Here is an 18,867-nt window from a genome sequence, read left to right on the forward strand (position 1 = left end):
TCCGACATTCAATGATTTTCTTCGATATGAATATAGGAGAGTGGTGAAGATGTGGAGGTGGTAGTGTTTAGGGTTGTAGATTAGACAAGAGTGGAATTCTAAAAAGAGTGAAACGTTTTTTCTACAAGAAGAACAAGATATTAATGGGTGATGTGAGGTGAATTTTAGTTTAATTTTCTTTTTTAGTGAAAAAATAAATCATATCAAGAAAACCGTAAATTATAAGTCAGTGTCCTTTTTAATAGATAAAAACGTATTTTATATTTCTGAAAAAAAATGATAGTTGGTTAGATTAGATGACATTAACCTATTAACCGAGCCTAAATCATAAAATGTCATATTTGTATCTTGTTCTTTTACATTACCTTTATTTTTATAAAGACCCTTAACCCTTAATTTTCTCATAGGTAAGAAGGTGTTCGTGATTATTTTTAGGGTAAATTACACGAATAGTCCCTGTAGTTTGGGGTAATCTGCGTGTTTAGTCCCTATAAAGAATTTTTAACTCTTACCATCCTTATGGTTTGGTTTTGTTTCGTGTTTCATCCCTATCAAACCTGAAATGACATTTATACCCCTTTTACCCTTATTTTTATTATTACCTTATTTTAAAAAAAGATTTTAAATAAAGAAATATATGTGGGCCCCAACCCCACCCCACCCCTTCCCCTGTCTTTTATCTCTCTACTCGATGCACTACCAGAACTCCTTCTTCTTACTTGACTTCACCTCCTTCTTCCTCACTTCAATCATCAGATACCCTCCATCCCCATCCTCCTCATGCAATCGCCAACATCCATTGTAACAGGTTCCATTCGCCGAAGCTCATCACCGTTCATTCCTCGCCGGGAAACTCATCACCGCCTTTGACCTCCCCTGAAACATTCGCCATTGAACCCTCACCCTCACGAACTCACCTTTTGTTTCATACTCCTATTTTCCCTTTCTTCCTTTATACTACCAATCATTAAGACTCTTTTATTTTGCATTCAATCTCCTTCACCCCCCGTCATCACCACCCACCCCTCCTCTGCCATATCTCTTCACAACCATTGGTGTCGCCGGAAAAAATCGACCACAAACCTGCAACATCAAATCAGACCCAAATATGGCATATAAGACTAGGTTTTTACCCAAATGGAAAACAAGCTTTTAAATCGACATAACAACCCAGAAACCCCCAATGAACTAGGACCTAGAAATCAAAATCTTATCTTTGTCGTCGGGGTCTCCTTGTTGGCGACGGTAATGGTCTTTCCGGTGATGGCATTTCTTTACGGAGAGGAAGAAATGGTGAATTATTTTGCCCTCGTATTTATGGATCCTCATCTAGCAGTTTGAACTTCAACTTGAATAATTCTAGAGTCATTTTAGAATGATTTTTTAGCAAAGAAGAAAAATAAATGGTTTTAAAAGTCAGACATTACTTTTGGTGACTTTTTGCTTTTTGGCATTTCTTCCTTCAAAAATTAATCCAAATATATTTTAAAACCTCATTTTAGAAGAAAAAAAAAACTATAAGTCATTTTCGTTGAAAAAGACTTTTTAGGCTAAAAAAAAAAAAACAATCCGAAACAACCCCTAAATCGCATATGAAAGATGAAACAAAACACCATCTCAATTAAGTACTGATAATGTATTTTTACAATATATTTCACATCTTTCAAGATTCATCATCATCAACACCATCGGACAACCCGTTATCACCCTAACTCTCACCCAACAGCTGTGTCCCGAGCCCTGGCTCGAGACCTTCTCGAACCGTTTCCCGGTCTAGACATACTAACCACATAAGCCCTCAATGTTGATTCAAGTGTACGCAAAAAATCCAAAAGATCGCTCTCCTTCCAGCCGCCGCCACTCCTGCTGCCGCCTAGGATCCACCTCCGATGGTCTTACCAGAGGGTGCACCACCCTCGCGTGCCTCCTTAAATCCGAATACATCCCTGAAAACTGACACGTTTCACTTGTACAGCTTCTTGATTTCGTGTTCATGAACTCACGGGCGGCTTCCACCACCACCCACCCTTTCACCTGTCCCCGACAGAGCGGACATACCACTTTTGACTTCTGGAAGGTGGCGGTGGACGATGGTTCACCGGTGGCGGCCAGAGTTTCAAAGGACTTACGGAACTGGTTGAAGCAATTGGAGTGGCGGAGGCTTGTGTCACACATGTAAGGGCGACAATTGTTGTCGTGCGAAGAACATAAGAGAAGAATGGCGTTGTGAGGGTGTTCCATACATACAGGGCATCGAGCTTCTTCCCATTCTTTCAGATTTTGATCTTTTTCTGATCGCTTTGAATGACTGGTTTTGTGTTGCATTTGTATGGAGAATGCCGGGACTTATCGGTGGACACCGAGTTGTCTCGTCTCACCTTTGGCATTGTTATCTGTAAAAAAACCCTAATTACATTAAAGAAATAGGGAAGGACAAAATCAAAATTCCATTAACGAAACCCTGAATCCAGAAATGATATCGTTTTACGTCAAATAGATTATGAAAGCTAAAATTAGATCAAAACATTGAAGCACAAACCCTAGAAAAGCTCACATTCAAAATATAAGCAAGCTTAAACATGATCGGAGAAGTAATCCAACATTGCAGAAGTAAATTGTAAATTTTTTCGTGGGAATTTTACCTCTACAGCACTGATCTCCTTTGATTCAACGAAGAATGCTATATATTCTACTCTCAATAACAAATCACTCAAGAAGATACAAAACCCTAAGAACTAACTTGTGTGTGTATGAATTTACCCAGAAAATACAAATTACATTCAAAGGATGTAATCCGGGTAAAACCCAGGGATCAGAAGATCCGCGTCGTTTTGCAAGTTTAATAAATTGAGCCCCAGTTTGAATGTTTGTTTAACTTGTCGTATTCAGTCCTTTCTAACAATTCCTTGCAAGATTGAGTTAATAGGACACGATTCAACACCCTCCCTCGATGTGACTGTTGAAAAGGATCTATTAAAATTAATTTATTTGTTAAAAAAACGTATTGATTAACATATCTACAATTTGAACAGTAGTATCAAATTTAATAACTTTTCTCGATCCAAATATAATTTATGTCCAAACTATAATATAAAAAACATTAACGGGTATTTGGAGGCGTGTATCACTTTCTCGTTATTAGGATCATTTTCATTTGTAGCAGTAACTATAATTGATATAAAAAGAAAAAAAAAAAAAAAAACTGAATGTTTGAATAAAATATAATGGTACCTAATTATCTTTAACTTAATTTGAGTCACTTAACTATATGACTATTCACTTTAAAATTGCACAACTGAATGACCCAATAATTACAATTTATATCAAGTTATCAACTAAGGGTATGTTCCTTGAAAGCTTTTATGAGTTTTTAGATTTAAAAAAAAAAAATTATAATAAGTAGAAGCTCACGATTTTTGAAGTTAGTTTTGAAAAAGCCTAAAACATCTTGATTTGTGGGTACATGGATCAGATTGTGTGTTTTTAGGCTTTGTCCAGACGTGAAGAGACTGTGTGTGCACTCTTCTTGAGCTTCGGTTGTAATGAATGGAAGTTTCATGTATAGATTTTTTTAGAATAAGAGATGCTTATCCTAATAAAATATTAATCATAATTTCGAGTTTTAATGATACAAAACCCTATACCAAATAACCGATAATATCTTTTTACAATATATTAATATTTCACATCTTTCAAGTTCCATCATCATGACCCGATTTTGGCCGACTCAACTGAAACAAATTATCTGAGCCCAAACCCGAGCCACCATCGGGCGACCCGTTTTCATCATAACCCTCACCCTACAACCGTGTCCCGAGCCGCCTCCGAACTGTCACCTCAACCACGCCTGAACCGTTTCCCGGTCTTAAAATTGTAGTCATAGAAAATCCCCAAGATTCCATTGATGATTCAAGTATACTCAACAAATCCCCAAGATTCCTCTCGCTTTCCAGCCGCCGCCAGTCCTGCTGCCGCCCAGGATCCGCCTCCGATGGTCTTACCAGAGGGTGCACCACCCTCGCGTGCCTCCTTAGATCCGAATACGTCCCGGAAAACTCACACGTTCCACTTGAGCAGCTTCTTGATTTCGTGTTCATGAATTCACGGGCGGCTTCCACCACCACCCACCCTTTTACCTGTCCCCGACAGAGCGGACATACCAGTTTTGACTCCTGGACTGTGGCGGTGGACGGTGGTTCCACGGTGGTGGCCGGAGTTACAAAGGACTTGCGGAACTGGTTGAAGCAATTGGAGTGGCGGCGGCTTGTGTCACACATGTAAGGGCGACAATTGTTGTTGTGTGAAGAGCATAAGAGAAGGATGGCGTTGTGAGGGTGTTCCATACATACAGGGCATCGAGCTTCTTCCCATTCTTTTAGATTTTGATCTTTTGCTGATGGGTTTTTGGTGTTGCATTTGTATGGAGAACGCCGGGACTTATCGGTGGACGCTGAGTGATCTCGTCTCTTCTTTGGCATGGTTATCTGTAAATACATCGACATGAAAACCTACTTGAAGCATATAAAAAGCCCTAATTACATTAAAGAAATCGGGAATGACAAAATCAAAAACCCATTAACGAAAACCTGAATCCAAAGTTACTTCCAGGAGAAGAATCGGAATGATCTCGTTTTACTCAAATAATTACAAAACCTAAAATCAGATCACAAACCCTAGAAAAGCTCACAAGCAAGCTTACACATAACTAATACATCAGAGTAGTAATCGAACATCGCAGAAGCAATTATGCAGTTTTTCGTAGGAATTTTACCTCTACAGCAGTGATGTCCCTTGAATCAACGAAGAACGCAATGTGGGTTAAAGAAATTCAGAGCGATTAGGACAGCTTTTTGTAGGTGGAAGAATTATACATAGGGGAAGGGGTTCAGATTATGTACGGAAGAAGAAGAGGTGTGGCTGTGTGCTAACGTGGAGGAGCACTGTCGTTTCTGGCCCCGATTATTTGAATTTTAATTCGCTTTTGAGTCCGCGCCTTATTGTTTTGTGGTAATTGCTTTTTCCCATTTGGAACATTAACATTTTCAACCTAGACCCTTTTCAACAAAACTTAAACCAATTGTAAACTATATACAATATTATGACATAAAATCAGATATTTGATTGAAAAACAGTGATTAAATATTTTAAAATGGATATTTCGGACATAAATAGAGAAATTTCCTGAAAATTCTTTTTACAAAAAACCAAAAAAACTCCGAAATTTGAAAATCAAAACTGGAATAGAGCATTTGTGAGTAAGTTGTCATTTTTCAAAAAGACAAAAACCTGCTGTTTAACTTCGTCTTTTTGATTTGTTTAAATGGTAATTAGTGTAATGGAGTTAGGTTCACATGTTTATTAGAAATTTACAATAATATGAATTTGTTTGTTTGTTGATAATTGTTCTGAGTTGTATAAACTAGGTTTGTAATTACCATTATGAATATCGTTAAAAATTATATTGAATTATAAAACTGTGATTGTAGTTGTAATTGCAAAAATTGACTCAATAAGGCAATAACCAAAATTTTAAATCCATGTATTTTGTTACTCAAAGTATCAATTAAGTTGGACATACGTGAGTTTGAGTTCTAAAATTGCCATTGTAACAAGGTATGTAAACAAATCCGACAATTGAACAATCAATATCGAATTAGGCATGAATCAAGCATCGGAAAAAGGTTGTTATAGCTAACAAAATCATTTGGACTTAAACGAGCATTTCCAAACGAGAGGATGATACATGGAACCTAACAACATGGAGGAAATGGACCTAAAGTATCCCATTTGGTGTTTTTTTGGTTACGAGTCTTGATAAATTTAATTAGTGTTTATTTTATTTATTTAAAAGTTTACTTTATTTCCTTTTATTAATACTCTCCTAGTCTCCTTAAGTCATTAGGAGTCTTCATCAGGGATAAAAATCTATAACCTTCTAATTTTGTTTTACTTGAACGTTTATATTATATTTATCATTAATCATATTTCACCTCTACCATTTTACATAAATAAGCAAGATTACCACATCAAGATTTCTTTTTGCACCAACTACTTCAAGGGTTTCCTTAACAAATTCTCCAAACTATTTTAACAACCCAACTCAAATAAATCAACATCCTTTCAAGTTCAAGAACATCATTCCTCACCATTGATCCATACAAGAACAAATCCCATTTTTGAAATGATGAAATCTATTCCTATCCCTAGCAATAATCTCCCTCTCAAAAATCTTGGAAATCAACTTGGTAGCAGAATGACAATTACTACAAACACGCAAATTCTTCATTATCCTAATCGTTGTCCCTGGCTTAGTACCAATCAACCCAAAAGCAATCGCTAATCTCTCACTATGTTGACATAATTGCCCTTCCTTCCATTCATCATCCATATCATAAAGCACTAAAGATGTATCCAAAACATACCCACTCTTTTCAAGAACCCGATTAGTTTCCTCCAGCATTGCATAGATTTGATCACACATGGGATGTGTTCTATCACTTGCAAGAAACTCATGAACAACACCATCTATTTCAATCGAAGTACACCCAGGAATTTTCTTTGATCCATCATCTTTAAATTTAGTTCTTATTCTTGCCACATCATCCCATTGTCCATTTGCAGCATAAAGATTTGATAACATCACATGAGCACCCGAGCTTTCGGGGTCCAATTCTACAACTTTCTTGAAAAAGAATTCACCCAAAAGGGTATTTTGGTAAAATGTACACGCCCCGAGAAGTGAACCCCATATTGCACCATCTGGGTTCACTTCCATTTTCTTGATCATATCCATGGCTTCTTCAAACAAACCAGCTCTACCTAAAAGATCAATCATACATCCATAATGTTGTAGTTTTGGTGAAATCTTGAAATCTTGGATCATGGAGTGAAAAAGGTGGCGACCTGAGTTGACTAATCCGCCATGGCTACATGCTGATAGAACACCAACAAAGGTTATGTCATCGGGGGCGAAACCGTCATTTACCATTTTCTTGAAAAGTTCAATGGCTTTGTGGGCTTGTCTATGCATGGCTAACCCTGAAATCATCGCGTTCCATGAAGCTAAACTTTTGTGTTTTAAACTCTCAAAGACTGATTTTGCAGCTTCAATGTCTCCACATTTAGCATACATATCGATTAGACTAGTGGAAAGAGAAGGGTTAGAAGATTCTGGAATGTTCTTGTTGATATAAGCATGGATCCATTTGCCAAGATCAAGTGCACCCATGTGAGCACAAGTGGGAAGAATTGTCAACAATGTGACTTCATTAGGTTTATGGTTTGATTGTAACATGATTCTAAAGAGGTCCATGGATTCTTTATAATGGTGTGTATGTGCATACCCACCTATCATAACATTCCATGTGATTATATTCTTATTGTTTATGCTATCAAATAAGCTTCTAGCTTTGTGTAGCTCATTGCATTTTGAGTACATATCGATTAGGGCATTCACAATGCGTAGGTTTGAATCAAGTTTATTGTGTATGATCAAAGTTTTGATGTGTTCACCTGTTGTAAGACAACCTGATTGAGCACAAGCAGAAAGAACTGTCACTAGTGTGCTCTCATTGGGTTTGATTTTGGCGATTTGCATCTCTTTGAATAGATCTATTGCCTCTTGGAAGCGTTGGATTTTAGTATGACCAGCTATGATAGAGTTCCATGACACTACATCTCTAAGAGGCATTTCATCGAACAGTTTACGAGCGTCTTTGAAACGCTCTCGAGTTATGCACCCTGTGATTAACGCTGTGAAGGAAACAGGGTCTCTCAGAGGACTTTTATCGAACACTAATCTTGCATCGTCCAATTCTCCACTTTGAGAATAGAAATTAATCAAAGAGGTGTGAATGAACACATCGTAAACAAGTCCAAGCTTCAAAACATGTCCATGAATCTGTTTCCCTTCGTTTATCCCGTCGATTCTTGCACAAGATTTCAAAAGAGAAGGAAAAGTATAAGAGTTTGGTTTGACATCGGATAAAAGCATGAACTTGTAAAAATCAATTGCTGAAAACGGTGATGAATTTAATGAATAACCTCGGATAATTGTGTTCCATATGATCGGATCAGGCTGTTCTTCAATGGTGTCAAATACTGAAAGGGCGTATGAAAGGTCGCCATAACTGTTGATAGCACAAAAATGGAGAATCTTGCTTAAGGCAAACTGGGACTTGTGGAGGCCGTTTTTTATCATTTGAGCATGAATTTGTTTGAATTCTTCCATGTTCTTGCATTTTGAAAGAAGATTCAGAGATTGATGGTTTTGTGGTGGAGTAATGGCTGAAGTGATAAGGGAAGAGGATGAGAGTATCATTGGGCGTTTTGTGCTTCGCTATAAAATGTCAACTACAAAAAATTTCACCAGGTTTATTTTACATAAGTCCTACATAAGTTTGTCAAACTTGTTTTTATATATTATAAGTTCAATAAACATAATTTTTTTTGTCATTGCTCGACTCCTATAGTAAAATTAACTAGTTACATGGTCTTTTAGAAATTAAAATAAGTTAGGTGAAGAAATAAAATCAATTTTAATAGTCTACCGACTAATTTTGATTTTAGTCCAATAAAATATTTCATTCTTGCCTATCTCAACAAAAAGCTATTAAGTCTGTTGTTTGGTTGATTGGTTCATGTGGTAATCGAGTGTTTGGCATAAACATGTATGGTTTAATGACCTAATTGGATTAAATATGTTAGTTTGGCATAAACATGCAATTTCAGTGACCTACTTGACATAAGTTTTATGACATATCTAACATCAAGACTACACATAACACATGCACATATTGCACTTATACATACTAGCTACCGAGCGACTTTTGCCTGGTTCAAAATTTTTGCCTAGTTCAAATATAGAACTTCGAAGGTGAATTGTAGTTGGATTGAGTGGAGTATTTTTCCCTTTTATTAAAAAATTTTTATTTGTTTTGTATTTTGTACATTGTCCTCGTTTTAGTTACTTGCTAATCGAGTGACCTTTATTATTATTTATTTGCTGTTTTAAAAAAAAACCGAGCTGACTTTAATTACAGGAATGATATGTAATGACTCAATTTACAATATTTTATATCACCAATTTACCAAAAGCAATAATGAGTTGTAATACCAAAAAATAAAGCTTTAATTTAAGTTCTAACATTTTTTTTTGTTTTTTAATGTTTGATTATTTTTTATTTTTAGTTATATAAAAATAATTGGATTTAAGTTTGCAATAAAAAGTCATTTTTTACTTGGAATAATGTAAACTTACGTCATGTTTCACCAAACATCTCTAATGGAAATATTTTTTTAGAGCTTCTTATTATATTTTTTTAATTAATCACTTATTAATATTAGACCATACAATTTTTTTGTTTTGTTTTTTCTTTTGCCACTCCCTATATAAATAGTCAATATAGTTAATATATACTCACTGTATATATGAAATAGTCGATATATATTTTAATAAGTTGTACATAACTTTTTAATGATATTTTCTTTTATCTTTTAACTATAATTTCGTTTTTAATATTTTTTATCTTTTAACTAATAAATTATTCCTATTAAATATTTAATGACATCTCATTTATAAAATATAAATATTATAAAGATAATATAATATTTTCAGAGTTTTTATTTTATTTTTGTAATTATAACTTTTTTTTTTTGCATTTTACGTATATAAATAAAGAAATGATATAGTTGTATTTATACGTTTGTATTAAAGTATGGTTTTTGTTTAAAATTTGACTACTTAAATGAAGGGTTTTATTAAATTTTTTTAGAAAGATAATGATATATTAGTTATTTATTTTATTGTTTTAAAATTATGTAAATAAACTTAATCATTTGAGTGATCATTTATTTTGAGGTTAATTAATATTACTCAAATGATGAGTTAATCTTTAAGCATAAGATATTAGATAGTATAACCGTTAGAAATGTTCTAAGGTTTTTATAATCGATTAGGTCGTCAAACTTGAGCTTTAAACCATTTGATTTGTTCCTGACCCGGAGTTGTTGAAAATCAATTAAATGGCTATCTACCATTATATAGAAGGAAGTCAAATCCAACCTTTCCTTTTCACGGCTAAAAAAAAATATTGTATAACACAAATGTGGAAGCAAATATTGTATAACACAAATGTGGAAGCAAATATTGTATAAAACAAAATGTGGAAAAGTAAGCATGCAAATATTATATAATAGTACAAAATTTGGTAACAAATATTATGTACTAGTAATGAAAGTTTAAATCGTATAGACGATAAAATGAGAGGGTAAATATTGTACATTAAGCATTAAAAGGAGAAGGAGAAGTTGTACCTAGATTACTCTTATAATACTCAACTACCTTGATTTTAAGCCTCTAGGCTTTCAATATTTAAGGAAATATTTTCGATAAAAGTTAACTCCTTTGAGTCTAACCTTACGTTGTCTTATATCTCCTTCCTGGACATCAACTCCTTCTCATATCATCAACATTAACCATATCCATCATCCAAACCACAACTTTCGGTTGTCTCCTATTGACCTGTCCAAGCCGCCACAACTTTCTTTTACCTAGTTTACCATTGATGGCGTCACCCGTTTCTTATGAATCATAAACCCAATTACTTTGAAACTCTCATTTGGATGTAGAACTTGCTCACATGTATATAATTCTATCCATTTACCATTTCACTTTCTATTTAAATTGCACATGAGATATTCCATCTTAATTTTGTTGATTGATAACAATTTTTCCTTCCAATAACCCCCTCTAGCCTCTATATAACATAGTATTCAACTAAGTCCTAGTCTCTCCAAAAACAAAAACCAAAAAAAAAAAAAAATCGATAACAAAAAAACATGGCTCGGCTCCTTAAATCTTACGAGAAATGCAATCCATAATCATAAGGAATATTATAAGCTAACAGACAATATGTGATGTATTCAAATTGCAATAGAAAAGGCTTTGTTATCAACTATAGCTCAAACACATGTTATAACGACAATACATATCATGATAGCCCTGTCGTGTCGTAACTTTATGGAACCCTTCTCGCTTCCATGATCCCTCTAGATCGTCTCTTACGGTACACTAGCATACGCTTCTTAAAGTCAATGAACATAATGTAGAGGTCCTATGTTTTTCTCTATATTTTTTTATAAGGCATCTCGAGAGGTTGATCGCCTTAGTTATTAACATCCTAGACATAAAGTGGAATTCATCTTTAGTTTGTTTCAAGTCTTAACCTAGCCTCCAACACCTCTCCCAAACCTTTACCGTATGACTAATTAGTTTAATAATCTATAATTGTCATACTAAGTATGCATTCCTAACTGCCTTCTAGATAATGTTAAAAGGTTTGTCAGCCAACATGCTCCCTCATCACCACCGACTACACAGTAATAAAATATTGGTATGGGCCAAAGGGTTCGTCTCTCCCCATCATTCTTAATGCCTTTTTTTAGTTCTTCACTTTTAGTCTTCGTATAATTACAATCATTATGCGTCTGCCAAAGTCCTTGAATGTCCTCCACATTCCTATCCCTCACCAATGAAGTAACATCGTTGAATAAAAAATGGATAAAACTACGTCATTTCCTTTTAAAATATTCATCTTTCATTATGATTCTGTTGTTATCATCCTTAATATACTTTAAATATCATATGTCATATTTCCTTCTTTTTATGGCTTTTGAAGCTTGTAGATTCCATTTTCTCCACCCTTTGTATCCTACATCATGTATACCTCTTCATATACCATATTATTTCCTTTAGTCTTCACCTTTTATTTGGTCTCACATAATCTTTCATTTGCTCTCACCTACTCAATAACAACTCCTTTAATCAAGTTTTTTTTTATCTCGATCTTGGTTTCGACATATTCATTCCGCCACCACGATTCTTTATGCTCATTGACCACGTAGACATCCCAAATGTGTTTTTGGCAATTTTTTCTAAAGTTGTCAGCGACACTATTTCATAACCGCTCAATATTCCACCTCTTAAACGGTTCCAAAGTCCAAAACCATAATTCCACCTCTTAAACAGATCCAAAGTCCAAAACCATATTCCTTAGTATATGGTTTCTCAAACAACTTCATTTATACTAGTAATTTAAAAAAAAAAAATCCATTTTTCAGACATTTAGAGTGCGTTTGGTTGTGGAAAACTGTTTTCATTTTATTAGAAAATGTTATTACAAAAGAACGTTGAGTTTTTATTTTCATTTTTCAATGAAAATTTTAGAAATGTATTTGGTTGAAATCAATGGAGATTTTATTTTCCATCTTAGAAATTTAAAAAACTTTGGAAAACTATAAAAATCATTTTTTTAATTTACATACAATTTAAAAAAAAATCATTTTCTTAGAAAATTGAACAAACCAAGTCTTCAAAATTCCCATTTTTATTAGAAATTTTTTCATAAAAACCCATCCATTTCATTGCGGAGTAGGGCTGTAAAAGAACTGAACGTTCACCAAACTGTTCGGCGGAAAGTTCGTTTATGTTCGTTTATTTAATAAACGAACGAACATGAACACAAATTCTCGTTCGTTTAGTTAAACGAACGAACATGAACAATGGTCTCGTTCGTTCAATTATGTTCATGAACGTTCGTTTATGTTGTTCGTTTACGTTTGTATATGTTCATTCATATAAGTTTCTTTTATCTTCATATATGTTTAATTGTGTTTGATTACATTACTATATTATATGTTCATTTATGTTCATATATGTTTGCTTATCTTTATTCGTTTGTTTATGTTCGGTTAGCATGTTCACGAACATAAACGAACGAACATGAACAATGTAATTTGTTAAACGAACGAACATGAACAAAAAAACTCGTTCGTTTAACCGTTCATGTTCGTTCATTTGTTCGATTAACTTAAACGAACGAACATGAACAAGCCCCGTTCGTGTTCGTTCGGTTCGTTTACAGCCCTATTGCGGAGGTAGTCCCGAACTCTCCCTAAACATGAATTAATGGGAATCCCTTTAACTCAGAGCTGTAATATTCGAACACGAAGTAACAAATGCATTATAGCTTATACCTATTTCTTCACAATTTGTACATATCTCTTGGTTTAGTAATCTTGGCCCTTTTACTAGGCATAATCTCAAAAAGAGCACGAGCATAAATATTTAGTCGTCGTCACTGTTCACCTACACAGATCCTCGGAGCTTCCCACGAGACTTTTCTCGTATAAAACCTAAAAATGGGTACCCGAGAAACACTCCCATGTTCCATCACCGCTTTACTATCCTCTTTTTTCTCCAATAAAATTTCCCTCGAAATCTATAATTTTTACAAAAACCCAATTCACCACCATGTCAATAAGCCTAAAATCTCCAGTTTTTGCAGGCAATCCGATAAAATCCAAAACCCCGAAATCAACGGATCCATTTTCACACACATCAGCCTTTGAAACCCTCAAGACTCTTCTTGAAGGGCAAACCCAAATCCAAGAACCATCTTCCCTAACTTTCAAGATCTTGCCTTTTAGAAAAGGGAGACCTTTAGCTGGATCAACTGGTGATTTGGTCAAGAAATGGCATCTGGGTTGGTTTAATTTGGTTGATTTTAGAGATGTTTTGGAGGGTTCAGAGGTTAAATTGAGTGAAGATTTGTTGGTTTATTTGGGTTATGAAAGTGAAGGAGAAGACGCGAATGTTGTGTATTGGGGAATTGATGTGAGTGAAGGGGAGAGTTTGGTGGAGAAATTTGGTAGTCGGCAGCTTTGTTTTGTGCAGTTGACGACTTTAATGGTGGCGACTGATTGGGCTGATGATAATGCAATGGGCCAACTTGCTATTGCTGGTCATGTAAGTTCGTAATTCAGATTAAACCCCATTTTCATTTGATGATCATCTTCACGATTGAATCTTCCTTGACATGTTTTGAATTGTAAGTGGTGTTTGGACGTGCAATTTTGACCCGAATATCTTACTAATGCGATTTCAAATTAAAGATAATCAATTTGGAAAATTAAATTGCTTCCTAATTAACCCTCCTACTTCATCCTCCTACCCATTCAATGATTTTCATGTGTAAAACACTAATTCTCTTTCCTCATTTTAACTTTGATTTTGACACTTGTGATGACCGTGTACTTAACTTTTAGGTTCAGTTTGTTTTTCCTGAGGCAAAATGTCTGCAGTCTGCGGACCTAGACCTCTTCGAGGTGGACCAAACGTCTGAAAAAAGAAGATTGTTTGTTTTTTTAATATCTACGGGCTACTAAAATAAACTGAAATCTAAATAAACTGATTTTTTTAAACTTCAAAGTGGTTTTTTAATATTTTTATGACTTTGTTATAAATAATTAATGAATCTAAATCAACTTTTATGTATTATTGTATAAAAAAATAAAAATAAAAATGGTATGAATTAACGTATATATTTGATGAAACCAACAACTTTGGTTGCAAAGTTATAACTAAACATTATAATTAGTGATCAAAATTTTTGATACATCAATGGATGGAAATATCGATTTTTTTCAATTAAATCCATTGAAAACGTACCATAAATATTTTTCGAGAAATTGACGATACTGTATTAAATAATGTTTTACAAAATTTGGCAAAAAAATATGAGAATATATTATGATTTTTTTTTCATATTTATATAAACAACTTCAACAACTATTATTGTAATAAATCTTTATTTATAAATTTGTCAAAAATATCATGTTTGTATCGTCGAACGTTTTTTTTTAAGTTTTGTAATTTTTGTTTTCAAATTGTTTATCATTAATAAAGTTGGAAAAAATATAAATTAAAAAAAAAACTTAAAAAAAATATATATATATATATATATATATATATATATATAGGTTAGATTATGTCTGAAAATGTTAGAAGACTCTGGTCCACATCTGCGCCAAGAAGAGGGCGCGTAGACATTTTTAGGTCTGCAGTCTTAAAAAAAACAAACAGTCTGCAAAGGCTAATGTTTGCGTGTGGTCTGCGCGGCGCAGACAGAAGAGGCCACGCAGATCTACAGACAAAAAACAAACACTACCTTAGTAGGAGGATATTTAACCTCTTATGGTTTTGGTAAAAAATGATTTTGATTCTGATTGGAGATCAAGTAATTAGTTTTTGATAAAAACAAAAATTACTATATTACCGATCTTTCCAACCCTAAATTAAACACTTTCTAGTTCTAGTAAACTAATAGTATGTAGATATTTTTACTAGAAAAAGTAATTCTTAGAATTATTAGTGGTAGTTATTTTTATAGATTTTTTAAACAAAAATTTATATTATTAATTTTTGGGGAATTATTTAGGCGAGAGCATTACTAGAATGGCATAATACATCACGTTTTTGCGGATCTTGTGGTGGAAAATTAATTCCCATTGAAGCTGGGAGAAGGAAGCAATGTGTAAATGAATCTTGCAAAAAGAAGATCTACCCACGAATCGATCCGGTATGCTAATATCATTCTTAAAATTCTATCGATTTTTATCTTATTATCATTTTACCTGTTCTATAGGTTGTCATTATGTTGGTGATAGATAAAGAAAACGATCGTGCACTTTTTAGTAAACAAACGAGATTCGTGCCTAGAATGTGGACTTGTCTTGCTGGTTTTCTTGAGGTACGTTTTAGACTTTTAGTACAATTGGATGACTTCATTTCAAAAAATGTAACTTTGCTATTTATAGTAATTGATAGTCGCTCCATTCTAAAGGATACGTTGTTTAAAAAGCATTTGAGAAAATTAAAAGCACACGTGGAAAGAAAAAATAAAACGAGGGAAAATTTGTAAAATGTAAAACCTCTATTCCCTAGCTTATCGGATTGTGGATTAGGGGATTTTTTTTAAAACTTTTTTTAAATCTTTGTTAGCCTGGAGAAAGCTTAGAAGAGGCAGTAAGGAGAGAAACATGGGAAGAGACAGGCGTTGAAGTTGATGATGTTGTTTATCATAGTTCTCAACCATGGCCAGGTAATATTTTTTTACTAGGGTTAATTGTAGTAAAAAAAGGAAGATACTTTATGCCCATTATCGTTTTAGGGCAAAATATAGAAACTAAGAAACCTTTGTAGTTATCTTCTACTAATGATAAAACCATTCTGCTTTTTTTCACTGTTTAAAAAGCCATATTTCTAGGTTACCTGGTTTTGAAAAAGGACAGAATACACAATAGACAATGTAATCTAACTATTTTATTGATTTTTGCCACAGAACGAATAGTTTTTTACGATTATTATAAGAGTAAACTGTATTTTTAGGATCAAAATTGCAAAAATTGGCTCGTCTTAGGGACAAAAATAGTCATTTTATTTGGAAAAGGGACCAAAAGTGTAACAAGAACCTCAAACGAGGACCAAAATTGCAAAAGAGAATTTTTTGGGACCGAAATTGTAAAAATCACCTATACTTTGTTTCCATTTTGATACGTTGTTTATTGGGTTTGTTTGCAGTTGGAAGTAGTAGCATGCCATGCCAACTAATGGTAGGGTTCTTTGCATACGCATCATCACTTGAAATAAATGTGGACAAAAAAGAGTTAGATGGTAAGTCTAAATTTTTACAAATCTTTTTAATCATATTTATATTGTGAAATGCAAATGACATCGAGGTTTCTTGTTTTGCATAGATGCCGAATGGAAAAGTAGAGAAGAAGTGAAGAGAGCGTTGACTTTTGCTGAATATGGAAAGGCACAAAAAACAGCTGCAATAAAGGTTGACCAGATATGCAAAGGGGTTGAAAAAGGTCAAAATCTTGCTGCGGATTTTAGTGTTGAAAGTGGGGAACTTGCATCGATGGTTGTTCCTGGACCTTTTGCAATCGCTCATCATCTCATATCATCATGGGCTAATCAGGTTAGTTTTCTTAATTTTATCACACTCAACAAAAAGAAAGATTAATTAAACTTATCAATTTGTTTTATTATTTTTTCACAGGTTTGATTGCTTTGATTAACAAGTTGGTTTTGATGGTATTGGCGTTTAAACTTATGAACTTTAGGTTAAAAGTTTATGTTGTGAGTTATATTTGGTCTGTAATATTTGGATTCTAGTTTAACATGTATATTACTTGTTCTTATTGGTCATACTTTGAGAAAAGTTTCCAATAAAGGGTTGTTTGGGCAATTGGGTGTGCCTTTTTTGGAACATGGTACTCCCAATTGTTGCAATGAGACTATCTATTTCCAAAAAAAATACTAGAAGATATTTTTAAGAATACTTTTGAAACCACTGAATACAATAGATTCATCCGAGAAAATTGCAAAAATGGTTCGTGTGGTTTGCAATTTTCTTTGACTAAGGTCAAAAAGTTTTATTTTGCAAAAGGGTGTCTTTATTTGAGAGTTTCATTGTGGATTTAACCCCTAATTATAACAACCGTTAAAATTCCATCATTTTCTTAAGCACATTCCCCTTACACGAGGGTATTTTCGTGTTTTCATGTTGAAGGACACATCAATATGTTTACTGCCAACCTTAAACCCTGTCATTAATGACATAATGAGCCCTAAATGTCATCAACCCTTGGCATTCTCCCTCCTTTATTGAGCGTACAATCATAAGAAAACCCTAATCCATCGCTGAAGTCTCGATTGCTTGAATAGAATAAAATATGGTACTTACAATGTGGCCTATAAGACATATTTCTTTGATGCAATGACTATGTATGGTGAGCATCATTGTCTCGTTTTAACCCATTTGATAGAAGTTTGAATGATTAAGCAAACTGCTAAGTTGATTTGTGGTTTTTGACTGAATTGTAGGGTTTTTATTTTTATTTTTATTTTTTTGTATAGATGTAATCCACATTGTTCACAATTGAGCTACACCATGGTAGGAAGTTCATCTGTTTTCTAAGAATAGGGTATGTGCACAGGCAAGTGAGATATGTGGACTTGATTGGCATATACGAGAAGCGCATTAAGTTAGACAGTGTGATGAATAACTAGGATATATGATGCCCCTTGTAATGTATTACCATTTTAGAATACCCTCGATTTTATGACAATAGGAATATTGAATGTCATTGGACATGACAAACATGAGTTTTTTCAAAGTAAAAAAAAAAAGAAAAACAAAAAAAAAAACAAACAAACAAACTACAGATTGCCTAGACAAAGCTAGCTTAGACTTCTGCTAGTTACAGATTGCCCCTTGTAATGTATTACCATTTTAGAATACCCCTCAAGCCTATACTCAACCAAATATGGTTCAAACCCTAAAATGACCCAAAAGTGACCAAATTCCCCAATCGGGAATACACCATGCGTACACCACCCCTTACGCCGTGCATACTAAGCATATAAGAAAACGGGGCCATGGTCGAGTACGCCCTAAAAATTAGGGTCCAAACCCTAAAAAATTAGAGGGGGGGGGGGGTTCCAAGGGTTAATGATGCTTAAATAGGGTCCAAACCCTAAAAATTAGGGTTTGAGTCTGGCGGCCGTACACTCAGCGTACTCCTGGTATGCCTAACGTACCAGGCTGGTCATCCGTGATCATACGAGCCTAGTACGCCCATCGTATACCCTATACGCCCAATGTGTCGGACTAGACCCAAATTCTTCATATCTTCCGAAAACCATAAGTTCTTCGTCCCGACCCCGATTTCGGCGTTCTTTATATGCTCGGAAAGGTAATGAGAAGCCCTACATTCCTATCAACCCTCATTTTCCTCAAAACCTTCCAAAATTGAATCATTAATTCGTGAAAGGTCCGAACCATCACTTTTACCATTATACCCTTGGGCTCCAAAGCACAAACCGAACTCTTGGGTCACATCATCTACATTACCATTATACCCTTGGGCTCCACGTACACTACATAACAATTTATGCTCGACCTACGCTTACTAAGTCAATGGAAATTTATTTTAGTTCTATTTGATGGGAAAAGATCT

At 34.2% G+C, this 18,867-nt stretch overlaps 3 protein-coding genes and 1 long non-coding RNA gene across 6 annotated transcripts; 1 reads left to right on the forward strand and 3 right to left on the reverse strand.

The window, feature by feature from the left end:
* Nucleotides 1–1,600: 1,600 nt before the first annotated feature.
* On the reverse strand, nt 1,601–2,793 carry LOC145125762 (uncharacterized). The gene is made up of 2 exons (XR_013716146.1): nt 2,643–2,793; nt 1,601–2,393 (listed from the first exon to the last, which is right to left on the reverse strand). It is a non-coding gene; the product is annotated as an uncharacterized LOC145125762 (long non-coding RNA).
* A 786-nt stretch (nt 2,794–3,579) lies between these two features.
* LOC145124285 (uncharacterized) lies at nt 3,580–5,143 on the reverse strand. Of its 2 annotated transcripts, none has more exons than XM_079059560.1 (2): nt 4,587–4,763; nt 3,580–4,484 (listed from the first exon to the last, which is right to left on the reverse strand). In XM_079059560.1, exon 2 carries the CDS (start codon nt 4,476–4,478, stop codon nt 3,801–3,803), a length of 678 nt encoding a protein of 225 aa, XP_078915686.1. In that variant the 5' UTR covers nt 4,479–4,484; nt 4,587–4,763; the 3' UTR covers nt 3,580–3,800. The 2 variants fall into 2 exon arrangements, with proteins under 2 accessions (XP_078915686.1, XP_078915685.1); XM_079059559.1 differs by lacking the exon at nt 4,587–4,763 and adding an exon at nt 4,772–5,143 and having other exon boundaries at nt 3,581–4,484.
* Nucleotides 5,144–6,018: 875 nt separating this feature from the next.
* On the reverse strand, nt 6,019–8,357 carry OTP82 (Tetratricopeptide repeat (TPR)-like superfamily protein). 2 transcript variants are annotated; one of them, XM_079059558.1, is made up of 2 exons: nt 8,044–8,191; nt 6,019–7,928 (listed from the first exon to the last, which is right to left on the reverse strand). In XM_079059558.1, exons 1-2 carry the CDS (start codon nt 8,061–8,063, stop codon nt 6,143–6,145), a joined length of 1,806 nt encoding a protein of 601 aa, XP_078915684.1. In that variant the 5' UTR covers nt 8,064–8,191; the 3' UTR covers nt 6,019–6,142. The 2 variants fall into 2 exon arrangements, with proteins under 2 accessions (XP_078915684.1, XP_078915683.1); XM_079059557.1 differs by having other exon boundaries at nt 6,019–8,357.
* Nucleotides 8,358–13,185: 4,828 nt separating this feature from the next.
* On the forward strand, nt 13,186–17,186 carry NUDX19 (nudix hydrolase homolog 19). Its single transcript, XM_079060829.1, has 7 exons — nt 13,186–13,807; nt 15,279–15,419; nt 15,486–15,590; nt 15,842–15,941; nt 16,421–16,513; nt 16,597–16,823; nt 16,905–17,186. Exons 1-7 carry the CDS (start codon nt 13,313–13,315, stop codon nt 16,908–16,910), a joined length of 1,167 nt encoding a protein of 388 aa, XP_078916955.1. The 5' UTR covers nt 13,186–13,312; the 3' UTR covers nt 16,911–17,186.
* Nucleotides 17,187–18,867: the final 1,681 nt, after the last annotated feature.

This window comes from Lactuca virosa, chromosome 7 (genome assembly GCF_052849685.1).
Source record: "Lactuca virosa cultivar CGN04683 chromosome 7, Lactuca_virosa_CGN04683_v6, whole genome shotgun sequence".
NCBI lineage: Eukaryota > Viridiplantae > Streptophyta > Magnoliopsida > Asterales > Asteraceae > Lactuca > Lactuca virosa.